At 39.7% G+C, this 24334-nt stretch overlaps 1 protein-coding gene across 2 annotated transcripts; it reads left to right on the top strand.

Moving 5' to 3' along the window:
* Positions 1–122: 122 nt before the first annotated feature.
* On the top strand, positions 123–23004 carry bckdhb (branched chain keto acid dehydrogenase E1 subunit beta). 2 transcript variants are annotated; one of them, XM_058053822.2, is made up of 11 exons: positions 123–354; positions 1462–1539; positions 2152–2220; positions 6224–6357; positions 7344–7499; positions 8134–8242; positions 9741–9838; positions 10815–10925; positions 18039–18125; positions 21306–21458; positions 22665–23004. In XM_058053822.2, the coding sequence occupies exons 1-10, from the start codon at positions 159–161 to the stop codon at positions 21444–21446; spliced, it is 1179 nt and encodes a 392-aa protein (XP_057909805.2). In that variant the 5' UTR covers positions 123–158; the 3' UTR covers positions 21447–21458; positions 22665–23004. The 2 variants fall into 2 exon arrangements, with proteins under 2 accessions (XP_057909805.2, XP_057909806.2); XM_058053823.2 differs by having other exon boundaries at positions 22613–23004.
* Positions 23005–24334: the final 1330 nt, after the last annotated feature.

The following is a 24334-nucleotide window of genomic DNA, read 5'->3' as shown; positions in this document are numbered from 1 at the left end:
ACTGTATGAACGAAGTATGAACAAAAGGACATGTTGCATGTATGATAATGTTGCTCGTACGCCGTGAATCAATGACTGTCTAGTGAGGGCAGTGATTTAATAGACGATCTTTGTAGTTCATATTGCCCTTCCTGCTCATTCAAGCAGTCACAACAACAATGGCGGCGGCTGCTCGGCTTTTCTTACGAGGTGCACACTCGAAACTTTGTATCTCCGGCGTAGCAACGGGACCACAGTGCTCTTTTGGGCCCACCTTGCTGAAACTGGCACCGGGCGGAATCTCCCATCCAAAAACACACCGCAGACATGCAGCCCACTTTACCTTCCTGCCCGACCCCGAACCAACACAGTATGGTAAGTAGCTTGACAGCTAGCTAATAGCTGTTTGCTAGCTTTTTCCATTAGCACTCGAAACCTGAAAAGTGAGATTGATCGAAAAATAATACGTGTGGTTTACAAAGTGTAAATAAAGTTTATTCAAATAAAAACTTCGGAGGCTCATAGTTAAAGGGAAGCTACACTTTGTTTTGAATTTTGCCCAATATCAACAATCCTTATCTGACACATGAACACATGTATTGCTCTTCTCTGTACGTGCTAAAGATATAATAAGCAGTTGAGAAGAGACCGCTCATTAATGCACGTAATGGGACACACCTATGTCACCTACAAAGACTGCTATTAAAACAAGGTTTAGGGTTAGGTTTATGTACATGCTGTAACCCATGTAGTAACAGGTAGATTCACTTTACGTGACGTCCTTTGAAGCACTACCAGAATTTCCTTTCTGGGCGCATTGATTTCACGTAACAGCATAGCCCTTTTTCCAAAAACAAAAAACACAGCAGCAGTAGAGCAGCTATACAATGTAGTGTAACCTTGTGGCAGTGCCGAGTGTGCCGGTGTGTGGTGAAGCTAGATGCTAACCGGCTGGTAGCTAGTCGGTGTGGTGTATTGTAAGCTATTGTATCAATACACCAGTAACATTTGTACTATTTGACACAAACACAAATTTATTTTGATGCCAGTTTTACAGTAATATGAACACATTGGGAATTAATTGTTTAATATTTCCAATGAACAAAAACAACAATTTAAATATTTTTGTTATAAAATTGTTTTGCATGAACAGTATGGATTCACAGTCCAGGGTTGATGATAGTACAGGTGTACTAACTTGCAGCACTATTAAAACTAAGGTGAAGAAAATATTCTTTGGTGAACTGCTCAACATCGTAAAGATTGTGGCTGATGGGCAAAATTCCAAAAGTGCATTTTTCCTTTGAAGGTGCAGAATATTCCTAGTGGAGTATGTCTGGCGTTAACATTCTTACACTCTGTGTGTATGTATACATACAGTCCTATAAGGGAACCTAAGACATTAAGTTAAACCATTTTAGCTTATGCTAGTTTTTGGTATTTTTGTCTAAATGTTTTATTCTTATTCTTTCCTCATTTTAGGACCAACCGAAAAGATGAATTTGTTCCAATCAGTTACAAGTGCATTGGACAACACTCTTTTCAGTGACCCCACAGCAGGTATTTGGCTCTTCATGGGCGTATATAGTCATGTCCCAAACCCTACAATTACTTTTTAAGTTCTCAAAAATCACTCCACACTCTTTATTGCGTTCTGTTTCTACCATATTCAACTGATTGCGTGGAGATTTGGGGTAATAACAACAAAAGCAATTTTTTATCCAAGGAAGAAGAGTCTTGAACAGGTCATGTTGTGATTATTATCACTATTTTGATGGTTATCTATGATCATAATTTACTATGGTTGTAAAAATTCACTATATATCACTATAGCGTTACATTACCTTACACTTCTGTACATGTACAAAAATAAGTAGGAAAAAGCACATCTTATTTAATCCTACCATCCATCCATTTAAAATCACTTGTAATACATTTGCTCATTGTATTCCAAATGGTAGTTTCAATACATAGGAAACTAATAAGGTGGAATGAATATATGATAAATAATACTAAATTATGGTTTGGGAACTCTAGTTGTAAGTGTGCCAAACGGCCACTGCATGGGGACAAGGTGAGACTTGAAATCAGTTCAAAAGTGAGTTACTGTTACTGCATTGTTGTATCCTCTTTGCCTTGGATGTTCTTTAACTGTGTTGTCTTTAATCACAGTCATTTTTGGGGAAGACGTGGCCTTCGGTGGAGTGTTTCGATGCACAGTGGGTCTAAGAGACAAATATGGTAAGATAAAGCCATTTTAATATTCTGTAATGTGGTTCAAATTTTGTGGCTTCACTCATAGTTTTTCAAACATATAAGTAGTGCCGTTTTACGGTTGAATACTGGTTATTATTAGTGAAAACATATGCATATTAAATCAAATTTTACACATGTTTTGGCTAAAATGCATTTTCAAGCATAAAACTGGTTAAATGAACAAAATACAAATGCAAGGAATTAAGAAGACTCATTCAACCTGGTCACTAATTAGTGATTGTCAGTAATTAGTAACTTGAGCAACAACAAAATGAGTCGGATACTCATGATAAAGGAGTATCTGTTGCACAAAATGCGTTTCTGCTAGATCAGAGTATGAAACGAGTACATTTTGTCAGTGTCGTTGTTCGTGTTTAAAGAAAATGCTAATTATGTATTCACTCCTCACGCTCTGTGATTGGCTAGTCGCACACAGTGACCGCCTCTCCTTTCACGTCACGTCCTGTCCACAAATTTATTGCATTCAAAAGTAAGGCGATTGCTTTTGGCCGCCTCTATTGTCCGTCTTACATTATGTTACCACAAGGTGGCAGGAGAGTTCCTTTAAGATCCCATCAACTGCTCCTTTGGAGGCGTTTGTAGGAGTTCACTGTTCACCTAGAGGACCAAAAGTATCTTTTTACACATTCATTGTTGCCTTGTAAAGCTAATATGTAAGAATGACGTTTTATTTAAATAGTGTTTGCTGATACATTTTAGTCCCAAATCCTTAGGATTATTAGTATAGAACATTCCATCCACTGAATACAATAGGATGCACCTGATAACCTTTTCACATCAGCTTGTGTGTGTCCGCCTGCTCCTACCAGTTAAAATATGGCATGTTAAAGACACCGTGTCTCTTTTGTTGTTGGAGTCTCTAGGATACGTTATGTTAATTATTTAACACTGAAACATAACACTGATGTACAAATATCAAATCTGACTTTATTACCACAGAAAGTAAACCTGAAATGTGTGAGACCCACACCAGTTGAATATTTCTTGCATATGTGTCTACATGTGTATATGAGTGTGTACTGTATAAGGACGGGACAGGACCGATGAGCCGAGAAGAACGGATTGCGGTGTATGAGACCGGAGTTGTCACTCGACTGTTGCTTTGCACGTTTCTACAGCAACTGTTGAAACAGAGTTGCAGCCTGTCCATCAGAGCTTGTGCTGCTTCTGCAGTCTTGACATGATGAAGCTGAATGCATCACTGTGTGCACAAACAAAGTTCTGAGGGGCTCAGCTCACATATCCAAAGGTTTGGATCTTGGCCTTTGAATTCCCATCGTCTCTTTATTAGTGAAACAGGTGCTTTTGGAGTTTGCTTCTTTTTGTCATGTACATAAAACTTTCAACAACAGTCGTATACAAAGCTCAATTTCCACTATGTATTTACTATTTTTGAATTGTTTGTCCAGGAAGATAAAATTAACTTAATCGTAACCACACTGGAAAAATTCAGTGGTTACATTATATAATTTACAAATAAACAGTTGAGAGAATAAACATGACCAAAATCAAAATTGGGTTATAAAAGGTAATACTTAATAGAGCGTGAAAATAGGAAAATAATATTATCATAACATGCATATTGGAGACAGTCTGGACAGGAATGACCAGCAGTAGTAACTCCTTCTGGCACTGCGGATGTAACAGTCTGTTGCTGGAGGAATGTCAAAGTGTCAATCAATGTCGCATAGGGGTTGAGCGGGATTCTCCATTATGGATGTCAGCTTGGCCAACATCCTTCCTTCAGCCACCTCCTTGATGGTCTCCAGTGGGCAGCCCGGGACAGAGCCAGCTCTCCCGGTCAGTTTATTAACTTTGTGCGTCCGTTCATGCTACCTCCACCCCAGAACACTCAAAAGCCACCACAGTGTCATAGAAGGTACTATGTAGCAGTGACCTGCAAACTGATGGACCTCAGTCTCCTCAATAGGTGGGGATGACTTCTCAAGCCGTTCTCAATGTAATCTGTACAGTGGTTACCAAAGCGGGGTACCTCAATTGCCATAGAGTGTATGCGAATAAAAACGGAAAAACAAAATTACGAGTGCGCCTGAATGCCTCACAGTGCGAGGAGACCACAGCAGGAAAGAGACAGAGCAGCAGGTTGCTCTTTGCTCTTGTGTGCATCATATCAACAAATAAGTAAGTTTGAATGATTACTTTGTGCATTACGAGTGTTTCACGTTCACGACTCCATAATCAACATAATACGGTTTATGGTTTTTAAGTGTGCAGGATTAGGGGGTACATGGCTTCAGGTCAAATGTCTGAAGTGTCAAAAGTTAGGGAACCACTGCTGTAGATGATGGTATCATCTCCCAAAAAACTTGTATCATAAACATGCATAAATGTTTAATAACCTTAAACATTTCATTACCTTATATTCATTTTAGTCATCTGTCTATTTTATGAAGTGCACTTATTTATTCCCGAACAGTAAACGGACTAAAATCATTTTATTTTCAGCTCCAGCAAGAAACTCTTGTGATTTTTTTTTTTGCTCTCTTGTTTCACCCAACAATCTTCAAAAGGCAACACTGAGAAAAAATATCGGAAGTGATGACCTGTATAGAAGAGTCTAAAATAATAATCTTGGACTCTTACAGGTATGAGCTCTGCTGTATTTTCAGTTGGCTTTGGTGTGTGTGTTTTGTCTTTTTTTTTAAATAACCTGGCGCCTCAAATCAATCCCGCAGTAGCTGGCTTTTCCTTTTGTTTTCATTGACGTCAGAAATGTTGACCTTTTGGTGAGGGATCATTATTTTCCATCTCATCCTTGTGTACAGTGACAAGCACAAAGCTGTTTTATCCCTCTCACGACTGAGGGAGATGGTGCTCACCTCTACCACCTGCAGCCATTATACAGAAAAGAGGTTAATGCAGGGCGACCGCTATGTGAATGGCTTTTTATGAAGCAGATGCATCCATCTGTGCCTCTTTTTACCCTGTACTCTTTTTTTTTTTGTCCACAAAAATAGTCATTACCCTCACTACATAGCCTATATGCTGTCATTGTCATAATGTTTGCTTTTACTGTGTTTCCAAAATTGAGTCACACACACTGGCTTTAAATGACTGTTTTTAGTGAAAGACATTTGGCATGAGCGTATGCAATCCGTAACTACCTACCTCTTGGAAAAACAGTGTATTAAGTCCAATTGCCTTTGATCCAGCTTTTTGTGGATTCATTGGCTCCATCTTCACACACATGCTTCCTGCATATATCTAATGGTAACTGTAATGTACCCTACCTCCAATCAGAAAAGATCGAAACACCAATTTCAAATAGTGTGGGCCATTTATAGAAGATAAAAAAAAAAGCAACGTGACTTTGATTTTGATGATTTTATAATGAAACACCCCGTCAATATTATATGAACAAACAGTAAAAGTGTGTGCAATGTACTGTACATTGTATTTATTTTACTAGTATAAAACTATAATATTAATTTAGAAGCTGAAAAAATGTTGTATGGACTACATTATGGCTCTGTTCGTTTTTATTTCAGTGCCGGCGTTGACATTTGTCAAAGCTTTGACAACACAGGCACACAGACGTTTACGGTCACCAATGCTTGAGCCGCACACTCGGGTTGGCTCTCGTCTTTAGGTCAACATGCTCACTTTGATCACTGAACTGTTCGGCCCCTTCTGGGTTTGTGGTACTGTGGTAGCTAATTGAACTTAATGAGTTACAGTGGTAAGAAAGACATTTCCAGGCAATACAGAAAAAGAAACTTAAGATGAGCGCAAAAATAACATTCTCCATCCAAATTTAGAGTATGCACTCTTTGGCTCCATTGTAGATTACAGGGTGGGGAACGGGGGGAAAAAATCATCAGTTATTTGAAGCTCTTGGAGAGTCCACTAATTTATGCAGGTTACTTTGAGCATTAACTGATGCAAGTAACAATTGTACATGTCCCATCCTCTCCTTGTGTTTTGTTTTCCTGTTAATATCACCCAGGTAAGGACCGAGTCTTCAATACTCCCCTTTGTGAGCAGGGGATTGTGGGATTTGGCATTGGTGTGGCTGTCGCAGGATCCACGGCTATTGCTGAGATTCAGTTTGCCGACTACATATATCCTGCATTTGACCAGGTGAGCATCACAGGAAATAAAAGAAAGTAAGGAAAGTATTTTGAACCCTGCAGCTTAACCAAAAGATGTGGCAAATTTATGGCTAAAAGAACTTCAGTTCCCATTAACAGTGCAGATTCAGGAAATAGTAGATTGGATGCTAATCACATTTTGCAGCAGTCATCATTTGATCTCACAAATCATAAGTACATTTGATCCAGTGTAGAATTACTACAGCTTCTGCTTACGCATCTCACGTTTCACTCATCGGCGCTAATGAGTGATGTTGGGAACACCTGAGTTTGGTTAGGATTGCAAGTTTTATAGTGTCTGTCTGTTTAAATAGCCCATGTTACAACATGGACATCTGTGGTTTATAGAATACACAAAAAATATTTCCTTTTTAAATTTGGTGGTCAATGTTTAAATTAAGATGCGCTCAAGTAGTCCGGAATAGAATCAGCATCTCTCAAATGTCTGTCAGTATATTGCACACCACCTTTCTTTCTGAGTAAGATGACTTTGGCTGTATCAGGCTTTAACCATTTATATGTGTCACTGTGTATTTATGTGCTCTAGAAGATAAAGGTATTCTGGGGAAAAATGTGTCAGAAAACCCAAGAATGATTAACATTGAACTATTCTGAAGCGGGCTTCTGTGAGCCCTGATCTAAACCCTATTGAACATCAGTAGAAGAAGCTGAAACGTGCAGTCTGGACCAGGCACTCGTCAAATTGAAAAAAAAAACATCTGGATTAGTTTACTCATGGGAACTATGCCAAAATACCCAACAATATGTGAGTTACGGTGGCTTGACTACAATTCTTCTCACAAGGTGGTGCGTCAGCATATTGTATTAAGGGTACTATTATTTTATAGCACTTTCACAATGTCAACACATGTATGTTACAGTTTTTAATATCTTCATACGCACTACTTAAATATACAGTATATCGGCTGATGATTTTTGGAGGAACTAATCTCTATCATATCGGTCTCTTTGTAGATAGTCAATGAAGCCGCCAAGTACCGCTATCGTTCTGGCAACTTGTTTGACTGTGGAAACCTCACCATTCGAGCTCCCTGGGGGTGTGTTGGACATGGATCCCTCTACCACTCACAATGCCCTGAGGCCTTCTTTGCCCACAGCCCTGGGATTAAGGTTAGTCATCCAGCACGCCATGGTTTGTTTCCATATTTTATATTTTCAGTGTTATTTTAATAGCTTTTAATTTGACCAACAGTACTTTGCCATTGCTTTCCTCAAAACAACATTTACCACGTGTTAAAGCTGTTTAATCCTGCAATTTGATCTTTCCTGCTAATAAACCAAAGTTCATCACACCTTCAACACCAATAGTATTGCTGCATGAATTTAACAGCATGTGTTCTCTGCAAACAAATTGATGTTAAAATGTCAGCCATGACATTCATCACAGTTTCCTTCTAAACATACATTTAATCATCGTAAGTAGTATCTAATTTCACCAGAGCCAAGGAAAGATTGTACGTGTTATAAAAAAAGCAGTTGATGTGAGTAACCATCTCTGAGAGCAATAAACATGTTGTCGCCCAGCAAAGGTCAGGCTGATAAATGTTAATCATTGTGCATACTATCGGCACAGCCAGCTCTATCTGAGGGATAGCACCACCACTGCAGTCTGATTGGCTTTGGTCATCTTTGGTTTGATGTTGCTTTGACCTGAATGCAATTTGCATCACAACACATTTGCAAATGTGTTGTGATAAAACGCCATAATCATTTTTTATATACTGGTTTGTTGCATGTTACACAGGTTGTTGTCCCTCGTAGCCCAGTGCAGGCCAAGGGACTGCTCCTCTCTTGCATCGCCGATAAGAACCCATGCATTTTCTTTGAGCCTAAGATCCTTTACAGAGCAGCAGGTAAGCTAAATTTTTCCAAATGTAAATCACAAGTCATGTTCTACAGTCATGGTCCAAAATATTGGCATGCCCAAGATGACAGTGTCATGGCTATATAAATTAGGCTGATTTGGTTATATTCCATACAGGCATGGTCATTTTCTTTTTGATTTTTTAGAATTCTGTTTTTTTACACTTAAAATATTTTGAAATAGTCTGCATTGTCTGCTTCCATTGCGATGTAAAAGTGCCTTCACAGTGGACAGCGATGCCGGGGTTCCAGCAGTTTGCTGTTCATGTCAGGCTTTGAACCTATAATGTTCCCTGGTTCCTGTCATCTGAGGGTGACTGATGACAGTGATAAAGTGGGGACACCTCCAAATAATATGTACAATTCTTTGAACTGACAATCTTTGAGTCTGTACTTGTTTACAAATGGCTCCAAAAGATTTTCCTAATTTATTCAAAGCTACAGTCCTCCTCCTTAGAGATTCACTGAGTTCCTTGGACTATCCATGCCTTCCACATGCAACGAATGAACTAATGACCTTTTGGAAGAGATTTTTTTTAAACATGCAACATGAAAAGTATCCAATGTTTAATAAACCATAAATGCTATCAAATTTTAGCAAAGTGCAGATGTTCCACTCAGACTATGTATGTCTGCCTCAAAGCATATGCAGCCATTTCAACCAGGCTCCTATGAGTCAGATTTATTTCTTTTCTGCATCTTAAAATCTTGGAATAATTGCAGTAATTAAGTTTAAAACTAATTGTGAAGAGGACTTGGAAACTTTTTGATTTGCAAGATGCCCCAGGATAACTCACAGCTGCATGCAGTAACAAAACAGTGTACAGTTGGGGGATTTTTTTTCTGTGGGGATTCCAATATATCAGAAATGATTATTCAAACCATATACAGTCCTTATTTGCCATCTGCCTTGGGTTTGGTTTAAAGTTAGACAATTCCTAAGGCCCCCTCTTTTGGAGAGGTTGGTATCCAAACCCTGTTTTGTTGTCAACATTCATCAAGTTGTAGCTGGCAAACATTATTCACACATAATGTTGTGCTGATAAAAGTACATGTTGTCTCTTATGAGCAATGAGGTTTTGGAAAAAGCATGTGGAAGCCTTTTGAAATGGGCCAGATAAAATGTTCTGTTGGAGAAATATGTGTTAGATTGGTTTGTCATTCCATTAGTGGTTCAACTGTTGGATTATTAAAGTTATTCTTTTTGGAATCTTAGTATCTTCTTGGTGACCACAGGGTACATTATGTGTCTGTATCAACCCTCATGAGTGTTTAGTCTGCATGTCGGTGATTATTTTATTAAAGGGGACCGATTATGCTTTTTCCACTTTTCTGACCTGTAAATGGTGTTAAAGTGTTGTATCATCGTGTTAAACTATGCCAAAGTTTCAGACAATTTGGAAGTGAGCCCTGGAAGAAGTTTGGAATGGCTCTGAACGCTCGGTTTCTGGGAGTTTATTCCTTAATCCTTAAATTCTGTCTTTGCAGTGGAGCAGGTTCCCACAGAGCACTACACTATACCACTTTCACAGGCTGAGGTTATAGAGGAAGGAAGTGATGTCACTCTGCTTGCCTGGGGGACACAGGTAGGTGATCTTGAGCATCATTGTATCTGAGTGTGATCCTCAACAGCAGTGGATTAACTTTGTATATTAGCAGCTTCCTGTGTCACTGCAGGGTTTCTCAGCTGTCATGCTTAGTGCATATGTGCGTAGACATTGCCACAATACCAAGCTGTACTTGACTCTCCATCTATTATGGCACATGTCTACAGCACACTTTCCATTGTTGATGCTCTTTTCATCAGTGAGCTTTGATTTCTGCAGCTTGGTATCACAGAGCCTGCAACTCGCCAGGAGTCAGATTCAGTTTGATTGTTCCCAGCCACTTGATCTGGCTTATACAGGCCCCAATGTACCTTCAGTCTGTGAGGGTGGGTGGAAGGGACATTGCGGGGAAAACGTCATCAGGGTTCCAGACTACCTTTTTTTTTTTTTTACTAAATTGACAAATGAACTGGGTTGCCAATTTGTGCAAAAATAAATAAAAAAGGCCTAACCAACCTGACTGTTTTTGGTCAGGTTTTGCCTTTTTTAGAGTAACTCTGATACATGGGAAATTAATCATTCAATCATTCATTTTTTTACCGCTTATCATTGCTCAATAATATATATATTTGTTAAAAATAACTGTGGTCCGTCTCATAGCCAGTATTATTCTTGAAGGATGAATTGGCGAGATAGATGAGCCAGTAAAGTAGTGGAAACAATGGTGCTTCATTTTGAAATGCACTTCTTTGTTTCCAACGACACCACTCCTCATCTGCCCAGCCTTCCAAGCTGAGCAAGAAGGAAAATAAGTGGAATTTGTGATCTTGAACAGAAAAAAATATTTGCCTGAATTACTTTATCTCTGGTCTCTTTTTACCATAAGTACCCAAAAGGTCTTCTTGCAGGGATTTTCTACTGTGTGTTGATACTGTACATGTGTAGTAATTCATTGCAAAATATCATGTGTTGTGACATGTCATTCAACATTTATTTTTTTCCCTCTTCCAATAAGGTCCATGTGATAAAAGAAGTAGCCAAAATGGCTCAGGAGAAACTAGGAGTGTCGTGTGAGGTCATCGACCTTCGTACCATCCTGCCGTGGGATACTGAAACCATTTGTAAGGTACAGTATGAAGCAATTATGTCTAAGCAGAATGAATCTCAAAGATTTTGTGAGACAAAATGGAATATACTTAAGTCAATTGAAATTCGGAAATAGCAGTTTGTGTATTTTGCCTATGCAAAACTAAATTGAGAATAATAACTTGACTGTCATTTAGTGTACAGCAATTCTTTCCTGCTACAATGTTCACAGGCTCAAGAGTTGTTTGAACGCTATAAATTGTATCTCCTGTTACCTTATTTCCACACAATGACAATTGAAAAATGTTTGCAGTGCTCCAGTACCTTATCATTTCTCTCTGGCAGTCAGCATACTCTGTTACAACTGAACTCACAGCAACAGTAGATGCAGATAACTTTGGTCTTATTGCGAGAACCATCTACCAGGGCTCTGAAGCTTACCTTACCATACAAAATACAATTTTCTTTGTCCATTTCTGCTCAATATTTGTTCCCGCTCATAGCTCCAAATCCACCACTGAATTTTCTAAATATACAGTGTGGGCCGAGGGTCTAACGGGACGTGCGTATGTTAATCATGTGTAAAAAAAATGCCATTAATAGAAATTTTACTTGTTTTTTACTATTAAATACTTTTAATATTTTTCAGTCATCAAATTCAGTCAGCCAATTCTCCAACTCCACTTCACAAACACAATGTGTCAACCATATGATGTGTAAGCCTTAAAAGAAATTGAATGGTTGATGTGATTTCAATACATCTGCCACATTCATGTTTGAGAAGCACCACATAGACAGTGAAATGACGTACACTACTTAGTTTGAGATGAATTGGACTGATACGACAGCCACTACAGCAGGGAATGCTCTTGAATGCTTTGTTTGGAGCCAAATTAGGAATGATTTAGGTGGCCTGTAAGTGATTAGTACAGACAAACTGCCATCATTCCTGCTTTTGCAGTTCAACTCAAGGGTGTCAGCCAGCATGTGCTTGCTGGCCTACCACAATAATTGGAATATATTTGGGCTGCCGTCACTCACACTGGAAACAATTATTGTAAAAGAGAATGGCACAGGAAGAAAGTGGCAAGAGATTTGGACGTCATCTCATACTCCCCAAGCCGCCCCCATTCTTTAGATTGTTGCCTATGTCTGTAATTACAGTGTTGTACTGAGTAATGAAGTCCAAACCAGTAGTAGGTGTGGTATTTATGGAAGGCAAAGCTAGAGCAGTTGTGCGCTCACGTGTCTGCACTCGTGTGTATGTACATAAAGTACATGCTTGTACTTGAATGCTTTTTTTTCTAGTTAGCCCCAGGTATCTCAAAATCAATCTCAATTCATATACATTCTGTTCAAATATGCCAGTTTTCTGAATAAGCACATTGGATATTGGAGGGCACTTGTTGTTCTTATTTTCGGCCCTTTTATATTGATTGTGGAATTCTATAGAGCAGCTACAAACGGTAACCCACACAGAAAGCTTATTAGATTTTCCAGAATCTGCACCTATTCCAGCTATTTTTCCTTGGCTTTCCAAAATGGTCTGTTTTAATTTATTCCACCCACACCACTGTTTTTGGTCACACTCCCAAGCGCTCCCGAGGACTTCTGGACTACTGCCGAACCCAACCTTCTAATTCTGTCAGTATAGGAGTTGATAAATGAATAAACCCTTTGGAGAGCTACTTGCGTAAAGTGGTTAGGAGCTACTGGTTGGAGACCCTGACTTACCGTGTATGAACATCAAGAGTGGTAACATAGGTCCGTATTTCGTGAGTGCAGACAATCTTGGAACATCCGTAGTCAAAATGTGGTCATTAGGTGTTTTTTGAGTAAACCTCATTATCTGAAACTTGGGCAGAGTTGAACCCAATAATACAACATTCTGACAACATTTATATATCAGAAAAGTTGCAAAAGCTAAATATGTAGGTTTATTAGATTAGTTTATTAGATATGTAGATTTATAGAATTTTACAAGCTCATTCATCACTCACCATTTTGAGATCTACATCTACCCTATTATCATCATACAGAGGAAGGATGAATCATAAAAACTGGCATAAATATGATAATGAACTTTTTTTTGTTTCATCGCTAATCTACATTTAGTTCCTGATGATACCGATGTGATGGAAATTTCATCTTTATGGTATTAATGGACCCCATTGTGTCTTAAGAGTCTTGAGATTGGAAGGTCTGCTGCTTCTTTTCCACTGAAGATGACAAAGCCTTGGCGAGAGTTGTAGGCATGTTGAGATCATTGAGGTCAGCTTGTAGGCCTGATGGAACTGGCTGAAATAGGCATTGTCTGTGAAATCACTAGCACGGGATCCAAGATGCATACTACCGGTTTTTGTGTTGCCAAGGGATTCTCCAGATCCTCTGGCTGTTAGTTATAAATTAGGTACACATTCTTAAAACAAAGACCAGCAATGGAGGGGGAAAAAGACGGGAAATGATTATTAAATATAATTGTGTGTCACAAATGGGAGAAAGTTATAAGCGTATACTCACACATGCGTGCATTGTAGCCCAATCATAGAGTGACTACACTCCCTTTTTTGTGCTTGACAGCCCTAATCCAAGTGGTCATTTCTAATTTACTACTTAGCCCGTTAAAGCCTGTGAGATACGCTGAAAGAAAGTTGTACATGCTGCTGTGCTAGGAGGATACAGTGGTGGCGTATGAATGAAAGCAGTAAAGCAGTGTATGTGTGTGCCATGGTGTTATTGAGTTAAATTGGTTTTAATGAGTTTTCATAGAACAGTTATTTCAGTCGGAGGTCCCTTGGCATGCTCGACTTGCAGAGGCTGGCTTGGCCCTTCGCCCAGTGTTGAGGTGCTTCCTCGCACTCTCTCCGGCTCCTTTTTTGTGTTCTCACCCTTTCTCCCACTTTCTGGTTGGTACCTTTTTTAACGGTTTGCTATGATTGAGATTGAGTGTTTATACACCACTTAAAACAAGTGCTTGTTTCCAATGGCCTTCCTTTCTTTTCAGTGCTGTAATTTAACAGGGCATCAAGCAGTGACTCTCTTTTGTTATTCACTGAACAACAATTTAAAGTATTTTTTTGTCATAAATATTATGGGTTGGCACTTATTGCTCGCCACTGCCAAGCAATAACAGGGAAGAAGAGGAAGAAAAACCATCAGGACTGAAAGAATTTCTCAATGGCGACACTGAGCCAAACGCTTTCTTCCTTTTGCGTTTTGATTGATGGTCTGAGGAAAGGGGAGAGATATTATATGGGAAGCTGGAAGTTAGTGCATGTGCGTGTATTATTTTTTGTCATCACCACAGTTTTTAAGCAAATTCTTCAAAGTAAAGATTCATCAGTTTTTAATTTTATAAGGGATTTATGCATTTTTTAAATTATTAATAAATCCAATAGAGATGTTATGCCAAAGAGGACACACTTTGGCATGCCTCTTTTTTGTATTGCACATAATTTTAGTATGTTAGAATATTTGACTCTCCAAATGGTCTCTCATTTTTAGATGATTGCTACATTAGGTAGTAAGATACCAATGGACAGCAGTTGGTTGTGCAATTCACTGCCATAAATAAATTCAGAATAAGCTTCTCCTGAAAAGCAATTCATGTTTGCACTCAGGGTGTGTGCTTCACATGCAAGAGCGTGATGCTGTGTTTGGTTGCTTGTTGGAGTTGGCTCTAAGAAGCTCTCATCTGCCTATGTGTGTGATTGGATATATATTCCATGGGAAAGTGACAGTTGTGACCTTAATCTTTGAGGGCATGCCAGGTGATTGACTGCCAACTTAGTGAGGCCACATTGTGGTATGTGCTGGAACCGAAGACAGACTTCACAAAAGCAGGCTAAATGGATGGTTTGAAGAATCAATGAAGGAAGAAGCCGAGAGAAAAACATGAGGATGAGACAAACCACAGCACTGAGGAGTGATTTGGTTATGGGAAGAGGAAGCACCCTGATGTAAAGAGCGATTGGTCATCGAGGTTGAGTTGATAGTGTGGCTGTGGATGAAACGGCATGTTCCCCATTACTTTGGGTATATATGGAAATAGCTGTAAACATGATATTTTCTTGCAGCTTGTGGAACAACCCTGGCATCCAATGGCATCTCAATGAGTAGTCCTGTTGAACCCATTAGTGCTGCTGCCCTGTCCAGCTACCACCACTCATCAGCTATAAGATCAAGGGCAAAGGGAAAATACAAGTCACACCTTCCGGGAAAACTAATCACCTCATCATAAAATAGTATGACACATTTATGCAAATTAATGCAGCAGTAGATGAACAGGAGTAGCAATCACTGAAACCCTCAAAAAAGGAAGTGCTAGCCACAGGCCATTTCTCGCTAATTATCCATCCTCAGTTTCTCCAGTGTCTCTACCGGTAGAAGCTTACTAAGGCTGTAGTCTGGTCATGCAGCTCATCCAGGATCACACCAACATAATGATATCAGACATATAAACCACCAAATACAAAAAACATCATCAGAAGAAGAGAAACATTAATTCTTTCATTTTCTACCACTTACCCTCACGAGTGTCGCAGGCGTGCTGGAGCCTATCCCAGCTGTCTTTGGGTGACATACACCCTGGACTGGTCGCCAACCTATGGACAATTTGGAGTCGCCAATTAACCTAGCATGTTTTTGGAATGTGGGAGGAAACCGGAGTACCCGGAGAAAACCAAGAGATGCCCGGGGTGGAATTGAACTAGCCGTGTAGCCTGTGCTCTAACCACTTGATCACCGTGCACCGAAACATTTTGTGTCTGTTGTGTGAGGTGGGGTGCCAGAGGACTTCAGGAGAGGCACAATAGCTTAATAACGTGTTTAATAGTTTTTAAACCTGCTTGAGGTTCGGAAAGACAGATTGGTGAACGATTGTTTGCTTCTACACTGCAATTGTCTGTGGACCAGTCCATGGTGTACCCCCAGTGAGATTAAGCAGCATAGAAGATGGATGGATGGGTGGATGGATGGATTTTTCTATAGTGACTGAGTACACCACAGTTTTACTGTAAAGGTGGGAAAATGTGGAGTAGAAGAGGTCCCATTCGGTAAGATGTGGTCTTTGGCATGTGCTACTATTCAAATATAAACTCATGTGGCTGTTATAAATCCATGGAAGAAGAAACACTGTTACCAGCATGTGGTCTTGAGTTTTCATTGCAAGTGTTATATTTTACTGCCTTTCGTCCGTCTTCACACTGAATTTTTTCCTTTTAAATTCATCAAACTGCTCAATGTCCCAATATTTGCCTATGGCTTCATATCGATGTAACAGTGATACTATGTCTTAAGTTCCCCCTTTGAAGCAAGTGACAAGAAGCTGTTAAAGGTAAACACAAGGTTAGGCTGACTTTTGCGAACAGGGTCAACCCGCAGAATGCAAGTGGATGAATCTGAAAACCCACACCCAGCTTCTGAGTTTAAACCAAACTGCTATAATTACTATGTTGACAAACCTAATGTCAATTGTTGACAGTTTATGCCACAATATTTTGAACCACTGACAATATCTTATTTTACCAGAAGGCATTTGACGAATACATTTTCATGCTGTGCAATGTTCGAAGAGGCACAATGATGACTCTCTCCAACAAGAGAGGAGCTGCTGAGATGTAATTTAATACAATCCCTATATAGGTGTTTTTGTTGTTTGTATTAGGGAATACATAATTGGTCAGTATGGGGTAGAAGATTAGATGGCAGCTCTGTTTATTGGCTCTGAGTGTGAGTCATAATATTGCAACAATGTGTAATATTAAGATGTCTCACCCATAAAGCCAGGATTGTGCTTCTACGTAGTCACAGTGCCATCCCCTCCGACATCATCTTGATCTTTTTATAGCTTGTCAAGGTTGAGCACATAACATACAAAACACTCGGGGCAGTGTTTTGCAGAGAGTCGACACCATGAGCAACCCTGACGGTCATGTACGATTTAGCCTGTTAGCAACCTTGTCGCTAGTGAACAATGGCAGTTAAAGATTGTGTTATGGTGTTTGTTACTGGAGCTGGAACTAATCACTGTCTTACAACAGTCGTTTTTTTTGCAAATGTTAATCTGAAATTGGACAATATGGCATTTGCAAAGGTGGGCTGCATGCCCTCTGAACTGGTGTCCATAAATGTTGATGTTGGAGGTGCATGTCAAGCACCGTCGCGAGTCGGCATTGTGTCAGCTGACACTTGGCGCTAGAGCATAAGGCACACTTAAGGTTGATATCCCTTCAATGTGCTGTTTCCTCTTATAGTTATTGCCTTCCAGTGATGTCATATTACTTTAAACATTCCTTACAAAAATGAGCAACAGACTGAACCAATTTGATACAAAAGAGCCACTAAGATGTTCACTAGTAACACAACAGTTGGAAGTTGTTTTTGTTGTTTGCCACCTGGAAGACATACGTATTTTGGAGAGTTATAACTTGATAACAATGTGAACATCCATACCTCTTTTTGCTTCTTAAATACCCAGTTTTGATGCATCCCATTCCAGTTCCTACTTAAATTGTTTAATTGTTTTCCATATGCTCATATTTTGTTAAAACAATTTCAAATACAACAGCTTGAAAAAGATTTTTTTTTTCTAGTTAGACGAGTGGCAAATGGATTAGATTATAGTAGAGTGTTGGGTTGTGTTTTGTTTTTGTTTTTCTGCTGTGACCGATAACGGGTGGAGCAGAAGCATCCTCCTGCAATAATGTTGGGTTATAGAAAACCCAAATGCTGTGTATGGAAGGTTGAGACCTTAATGTCCATGATTGTCCCATTGGTCCGATGCACCAGCCTAAATAAAACCTCAGCTCATATTCATATATGTATCATTTCCACTTTACCCACACACACACACAGTAAATAGCGATACAGTCAGACACACAATTCAAGGTTGGGAAGTTGTAGCATACCAGATTACGCATCATGACATCCATTCTGGTCATCTGCATGTACTAGTAGCTCACCCATCATATGGATTCATACACAAGGGTAGCGCATAAAACACACACACAAAACAGTGATGACAAGCTTGTGGTATACAGATGAAGAAGGCACATTTCTGAAAACTTTAACTCATCTCTACAATGTTTGCTGTGATGATGTAGTGTAGAGAACATTCAGTCATCTTATTCATGTGCTTATCTTTGTATTGCAGTCAGTGGTGAAAACTGGACGTTTGCTCATTAGCCATGAGGCCCCAATCACCGGAGGCTTTGCTGGTGAAATCAGCTCTACAGTGCAGGTGAGTCTTCAGGATATACTGTATTGTTTGGGGCGGGGCGGGGGTGGAAGGTCATTTGCAGATTCCATGAGTAGGAGATGGGTTTCTAGTTTCAAATAAAGCTAAATAGCCTTTTACTGAGTGCCCGCAGCACTCCAGACTTGATGCAACTTCCTCTGGTAGTTCAGCACATGCAACTTCATCTGCCAGGTAGCAACCATTTACTGTAATGCAATACATATGTTATACATTACATTAGACATTGTTCTCTTGAATAAGCAATTTAACATTTATAAACTATATATTTTAGAACCTCATAAATAACATCATTTTTGGCTTCCTCGTAATAATGAAATGCTTTCCAGTTGGGTCATTTTTAGGGAGTGTGTGATACAAAAATGCTGATAAGGCCGAAAAAATAGTTCACTGCAGAAAGCCAGTGGCTACTCCCTAAAAGCCCGTATTTCTCAAAGCTAAATTAGAAGCTCAACATTCTTTAGCATAAGCAGCCCAAAAAGTCAAATTACATACCTCATTGTCACTACATGGCACAACATTAGTTTGGGAGCATGTCATATTAATACAACAAAAAGTAAGCAATGAAACAGAAACAGTACTATGAAAAAGTGTTGTTTATAGTTGTTAGTGTTCTGCTGTTGGAGTGGCGGTTATAGTGCCTTGAGTTAGCGGTGCCTTCCATTTTTCACAACGGTAGCCTGCTGCCTTTTTAATTCCTCCTGTCATTTTTCAAGTACTGTAAATACAAGAATGGCAAAACAGTGCCTTTGCCTACCTGACATCATTACTAAATAGCACTCAATCAAATGTTCTCAAGTGATTGATTCCTCCACCTCGTGCCTTTTTAAATAAAATGAATTTCAAACATGGGTTGCGGATCAAGTCTTTTTATATTAACGTCACACAAGCTCACATATAAGCCAATTTGGTCAGCCATAAATCCACTCTGAATGCAAACCAGCTCCTGGTTAGCTTGTAGGCATGTCTGACTGAGAAGCAACATTGACCCAAATATTGGAAAACATCATTGCCCGACATGCTCTTTATTAGTTGAACCACTAAACTTTCTTGAAAGGATAGCTGTACAACAATGTAAACTTTGACCCAAAATTTGTACTAATGTGCTTCTGGTTTGCTTTGTTATATAATCCTTCATATTATGTGTTTATACAAAGGACCTGTGTTTGAATTGATTGGGCAGATACCCTGTTATGGTTTCCCACTATTTACAAATACTACTATACTGCACAACCAGTGCTGTCTGGCCAACACACCCCATAATCACCCTTCCTTGATGTTAAATCTCAGCATTCTATCTCTCACTGAATTATTTTAAGTGTTGTGGATATAAGCTTTGCAACTGCCATATTAAAATATTTGTATGCTAACGTTTAAGTATAACACATATAATAAGGCACTTCCAAAAATATAAATACTGATTTTAATGTAATTTGAGACTTGTGGCCTTTCTCTTGTCCAGCTGTGGTGGCGGGCAGTCAGAATACTGTACTTTGCTTCCACATGCAGTGATGTTTTTAGAGGAGATTACAGATGCAGTCCTGACGAACAGAGCAAACTCCCTGTTACTGTCTGTCTGCTTGAATGCCGTGGAGCAGGGACTTGCTTCTGAGGTCCTGTTCCTAATTATAACTCTCATCAATATGCTGACTTTTGACTCTTTCTTCCACGATGCGTCTTTCTGACCAAGTGTGTTTTTCACAGCCTTTTAAGATGTGAATTTAATGTGACATGATTTACATTAATCCATGATGAATGATGTAGACCTGGCAGCACTTTAGTGTTAAATGTATGGCATTCCTACCTCGTCTTATCCACTCCTGCTGCGCTTCATGTTTCCATTGAAGTAGACTAGTGATTCCCAGACAGTGGTGTGTGTACCCCTAGTAGTACGTGAGCAAACAGATATTGAACCTTCAAACCTTTCTTTCTTCCTTTCCACCAGGCTGTATATACAGTAGGTAGGTTACAATAATAAAAGCGGATTTTTTTTCCTAATTTACTTCTTAAAGCATCAGTTTGCATGGCCATCCTTCCTTGTCAGCTCCTCAGATCATCATACTTGCTAATTAATCGAGAACAACATGGAACTTGTTGACACCTCAATTCGCCGTTTTGTTCCTTTGCATCGTCTTCACCTTCTGCTTTCTTTCGTAGTTGCACAGATCAGTTAGTCTGTCAAGGAGTCTTCACATGATACGAGTGTCAACCCACTCAATGAAGTGTGGTGTTGATCGCCCAATTGGCAGGAAGTAGACCCCTGGAGACCACTCACTCGTTTGTATTCAGGACAGGACCGAATTGAGACGCCAACAGTGTTGGAAGCTCATGCACATGTGCAATGTATTATTTTTTTCATACAGAATGAACTTCATATTCGTTATCCATTCTAAATACACCAGAAACTGTCCTTGGTATAAACTAGCATCAAGTACAGTAAAATGCATTTGCCAAGGATGGAGGCAATTGTCTGCATTGTATGTTGCGGCCTGCTTAAAGTGTCCGCGCCAAAGAGTCTGCATTTACAGATGGTTAATAAGAAGTGACAAGCATCATGTGAAGCATGTCAAATCAAGTGAAGAAACTTGCATACAATTGCAAACATGTCGAAGACAGACATATTTTTTTATATAACAAACATGAATAGCTGTGTCTGAGGTGATATTCATACAAGGCCATCCATACCTTGTCAGACTTAGGTGGCCCCTGCTGGCCTGTAGTACTGATTCTATAGCCTGTTTGCTTGTCCAATCGCATCTAATCTGTTGTATTCCTGCCGGCCTAGATTATTATTCTTATTTTAGTCTTTAGTCTTGAGTTGTTCAGGTTATTTATTTTGGGCAAGGTGGCGGATGTCATTTACAGGAGGAGGATGGTAGTACACTCAGAGATGACATTTGCACACTTAAAGGTATCAAGTCAAAGACAAAATAGGTATAGACTGATTGGGGCTTTAAAAGTTATGCATGAACTTTTATTTTTTTGATGTGTCAACAGTATGGGTTGTTTTGCATCTGATGATGTGTAAAATCCTTTATGGTCAGCTGTTGGAGTTGACAAAGAAACATGATGTGACGATCCTTGTGTCATGTCACCTTTGCTTGTCAACAACACTCATCTTGATCTGTTTATTTTTTAATTCTGTTTTGTTTTTGTATTTTTTAGGAGGAGTGTTTCCTTAACTTGGAGGCGCCCATTAGTAGAGTGTGTGGTTACGACACCCCTTTCCCACATATTTTTGAACCCTTCTACATCCCAGACAAGTGGAAGTGCTTTGAAGCAATCAGGAAGATGATCAACTACTAAAACTGGAGTCAGGTAACGACGACATGTTAGCATCATTTGAGCAAACACAATCTTGAGGTATCTGCTTCACGGACGCCCGTTTATGGGGTCTGACGCTTGACTTTTTTGTCCACTCACTAAGATATTTCAAATCACTGTGTTACGGCATTCAATCTCAGCATGTTGCAACAGACCCTGCTTATGTAGATAAATAATCTTACCTCCCTCGAAGATGCCTTTTTAAGATTTTTATGAATTTTCAGGAGGGTGCACCCCACAATTCGAGAAGCACCAGACTCTTTCTGAGCACATTCCTCTCCTCTGCAAAATTTCACGGACATCATCGAACAAAGAAGGAGTCAAAGGCTTTATGATTAGCTTTGACATAACTCACTCACGATGCACATGGCATGAGTCCAGTCATCTCAGTGCGGTGTTGAAGAGAAACTACAGCAGGCAAAAAGGCCATCGATATTGCTGTGATATCTTATACATCTCGGGCTCCAGCATGTAGTCAATTATATCTTTATATTGGTGTATTCACGTTAGCACCTTTTAGCTTCACATGTGTTTATGGAGGGCTGTTATGTTTGCTGGCTGAACCTGCGTATGAGGCATGATTTCTTTTACCATGTGTTTTAAAATGCATTCCTGCCAGAAAAGAGCAAATGGCTCCGTGTCAAATCAGCACACATGTTCAAAACTCTTGACATCTCTCTCTTTTAAAAAAAAATCTTATTATGTATGTAACTCCACAATAAGAGACACCAAGTGGCAGTCTTCTTTTGATGTACAAGCAGCACCGTCACAGACTGTGATTATTAATGCCATGTAGCTTTTTCCTTAACCCTTCGGTATTCAAGTTCACTGTTAATGTTGATCAGATTTATGGGACTCTGGAGCCTACGCTGTTGCCTGATTGGTTGCAGGAGGCCTCAGTAATCCTGTGACCTGTGTGCTTTGAATCATGTACACTTTGGTTATCCCCTTTTTAATTTTAATGTTGAGTTATAGTTGCTGAGGAGTTGGCCCGAGGGCCACAGAGCCGTTAATAACTTTCTCAGTCAAATCCAATAGACGTCAGTGCTCGTCCTCGGTGTTCGCCATTCCCTCTCCAGCATGGCTTATCCGCCTCATCTGCCATCGCCGCCAAGTGATTCACTTTCTCAACCTCTGTGTTGTTTCAGAGCCAACTCCTGAAAGCCCTAAACTGCATGTTCTCCCATTTTCCTTCTCAAGTATCCAATCAGTGGAGGGCAGCCAGGAGCAGACACCTTTGTTGACCATCCAATAGGGAAGAAGTGTCCAGATGACTTCCAAGTCCCTGTGTGTCCTCCCAACTAAGCAACTTAGACTGTTACTTTACCTCTGGATCTGTGGAGATTACTGTCTTACATCCATGATGGCTGCCATATTATAACATGATCCTTTGTATAATATGTGGTTGGAAATGAGTTTAGTAAATTAGATTCTATCATTTGTTGACTTCATAGACTTGTCACTGTCTCCATCCAACCCCCTCACGTACACACACATATCCTCATTTTATTTTAACTGCAATAAAAGATTTAAATGGAAACATATGTGTCAGTTGTCCTCTATATTCGCTGTGTGTACACTTTTACGCTGGCAGGCTTTAGAGTGACTGAGTTTGTCACAGTGTCGAGAGAAATTTAGAACACATCTTCCCCAAGTTTGTTTTACCACATCCTGAAAATAACTGGAAAATTGTGTAAAACTCAAAATATATCAACAGCCTGATGATTTGTTGCATAAATTACAAACTCAACACTTACAGTAAGTCATTTCATTTGTTTTGACATCAACCCTCAAGAGTATTGAGCATTCCAGTTAATTGCATTGGTCATTTAACATTTCGAAGTGTATCATAGGTTTCATTTGTGCTATTGTTGGAGCCTCAGGAGGAATCTTTGGAGATAAGTACAGACTCGGTGCGGATTTGGGAGCATGCAGACACTATGTATGTAGCACTTTCAGTGCAGGAGGAACTTTCGTTGTGTGCGGCGAGGCTGCGTTGATGTGTGATGAGTGAGCATTTCAAACGTGCGTTATGCACACTGATATCACATTGATATTGTATCTCCTCTCCGGGCATAGAAGAGGGAGTCGGCTGCATATGCGCTTCAGAAGGCAGCAGATGCAGCTGGAGGGACCCAGTAGAGGTGGATAAACCTGCTTTTCATTACTATTGATAATGTGGGAAGACTAGATATAAATGCATTATGAAATAGAAAAGGTGAGTTGTGGATACCAGCATTTTCATTTTGTGTATCCCCAGTAGACGACAGTATTGCTGCCTTATAGTCACAACCAAGCGGCCTGTGAGGAAGGAATAATCAGCCTCCTAATGAACCATTTACGATGATAAGCAGGGGGCCAAACAGCAGATGGTCTTGTGCCTTGAAGTTTTCACTTTTAATTTACGCCTGAAGTGGTGAACTCAACCTATGAGCGGGGCTGAGGGGAAAGGTGAGTGACTTCAAAGTGGGACTAATACATTTTAAAAAAGTGATGTTTTCCTTATGGCGTGGAGTCGGGCGAGGGCTGACGGTGGCAGTAAATGCATTCCTATGCAGTGAATACCATAGCGATGGATTGCTACAACAATGGCAACAATGACCAGGCCTTTTCTGACAGCCAAATTACCATCTGAACTATTAAGTTTAGACCTTGTAAATGTCATCCCGGGATTTGCATACAGTTGGAATGTGACACGTAGTTGCCTGTGAGTCCACTGTTCTTTCTCATAATTGCCATAAGAGCTGACACAGACTCTCACTTTGCTTCTATCAAGCAGCTTTCTTCACTATTAGACCACTCGGAGTTAAGGAATATGGGTGGTGTTGATGGGGGGAGAGCAGTTGATATTTGTTTATTTGTTTATTTTT

The sequence above is a fragment of the Doryrhamphus excisus genome, linkage group LG5 (assembly GCF_037039965.1).
Source record: "Doryrhamphus excisus strain RoL-2023G ecotype Guam linkage group LG5, RoL_Dexc_Guam_v1.1, whole genome shotgun sequence".
Classification (NCBI taxonomy): Eukaryota; Metazoa; Chordata; class Actinopteri; order Syngnathiformes; family Syngnathidae; genus Doryrhamphus; species Doryrhamphus excisus.
Note: the sequence above shows the minus strand (reverse complement) of the source record. Positions and strands in the feature narration are given on the sequence as shown.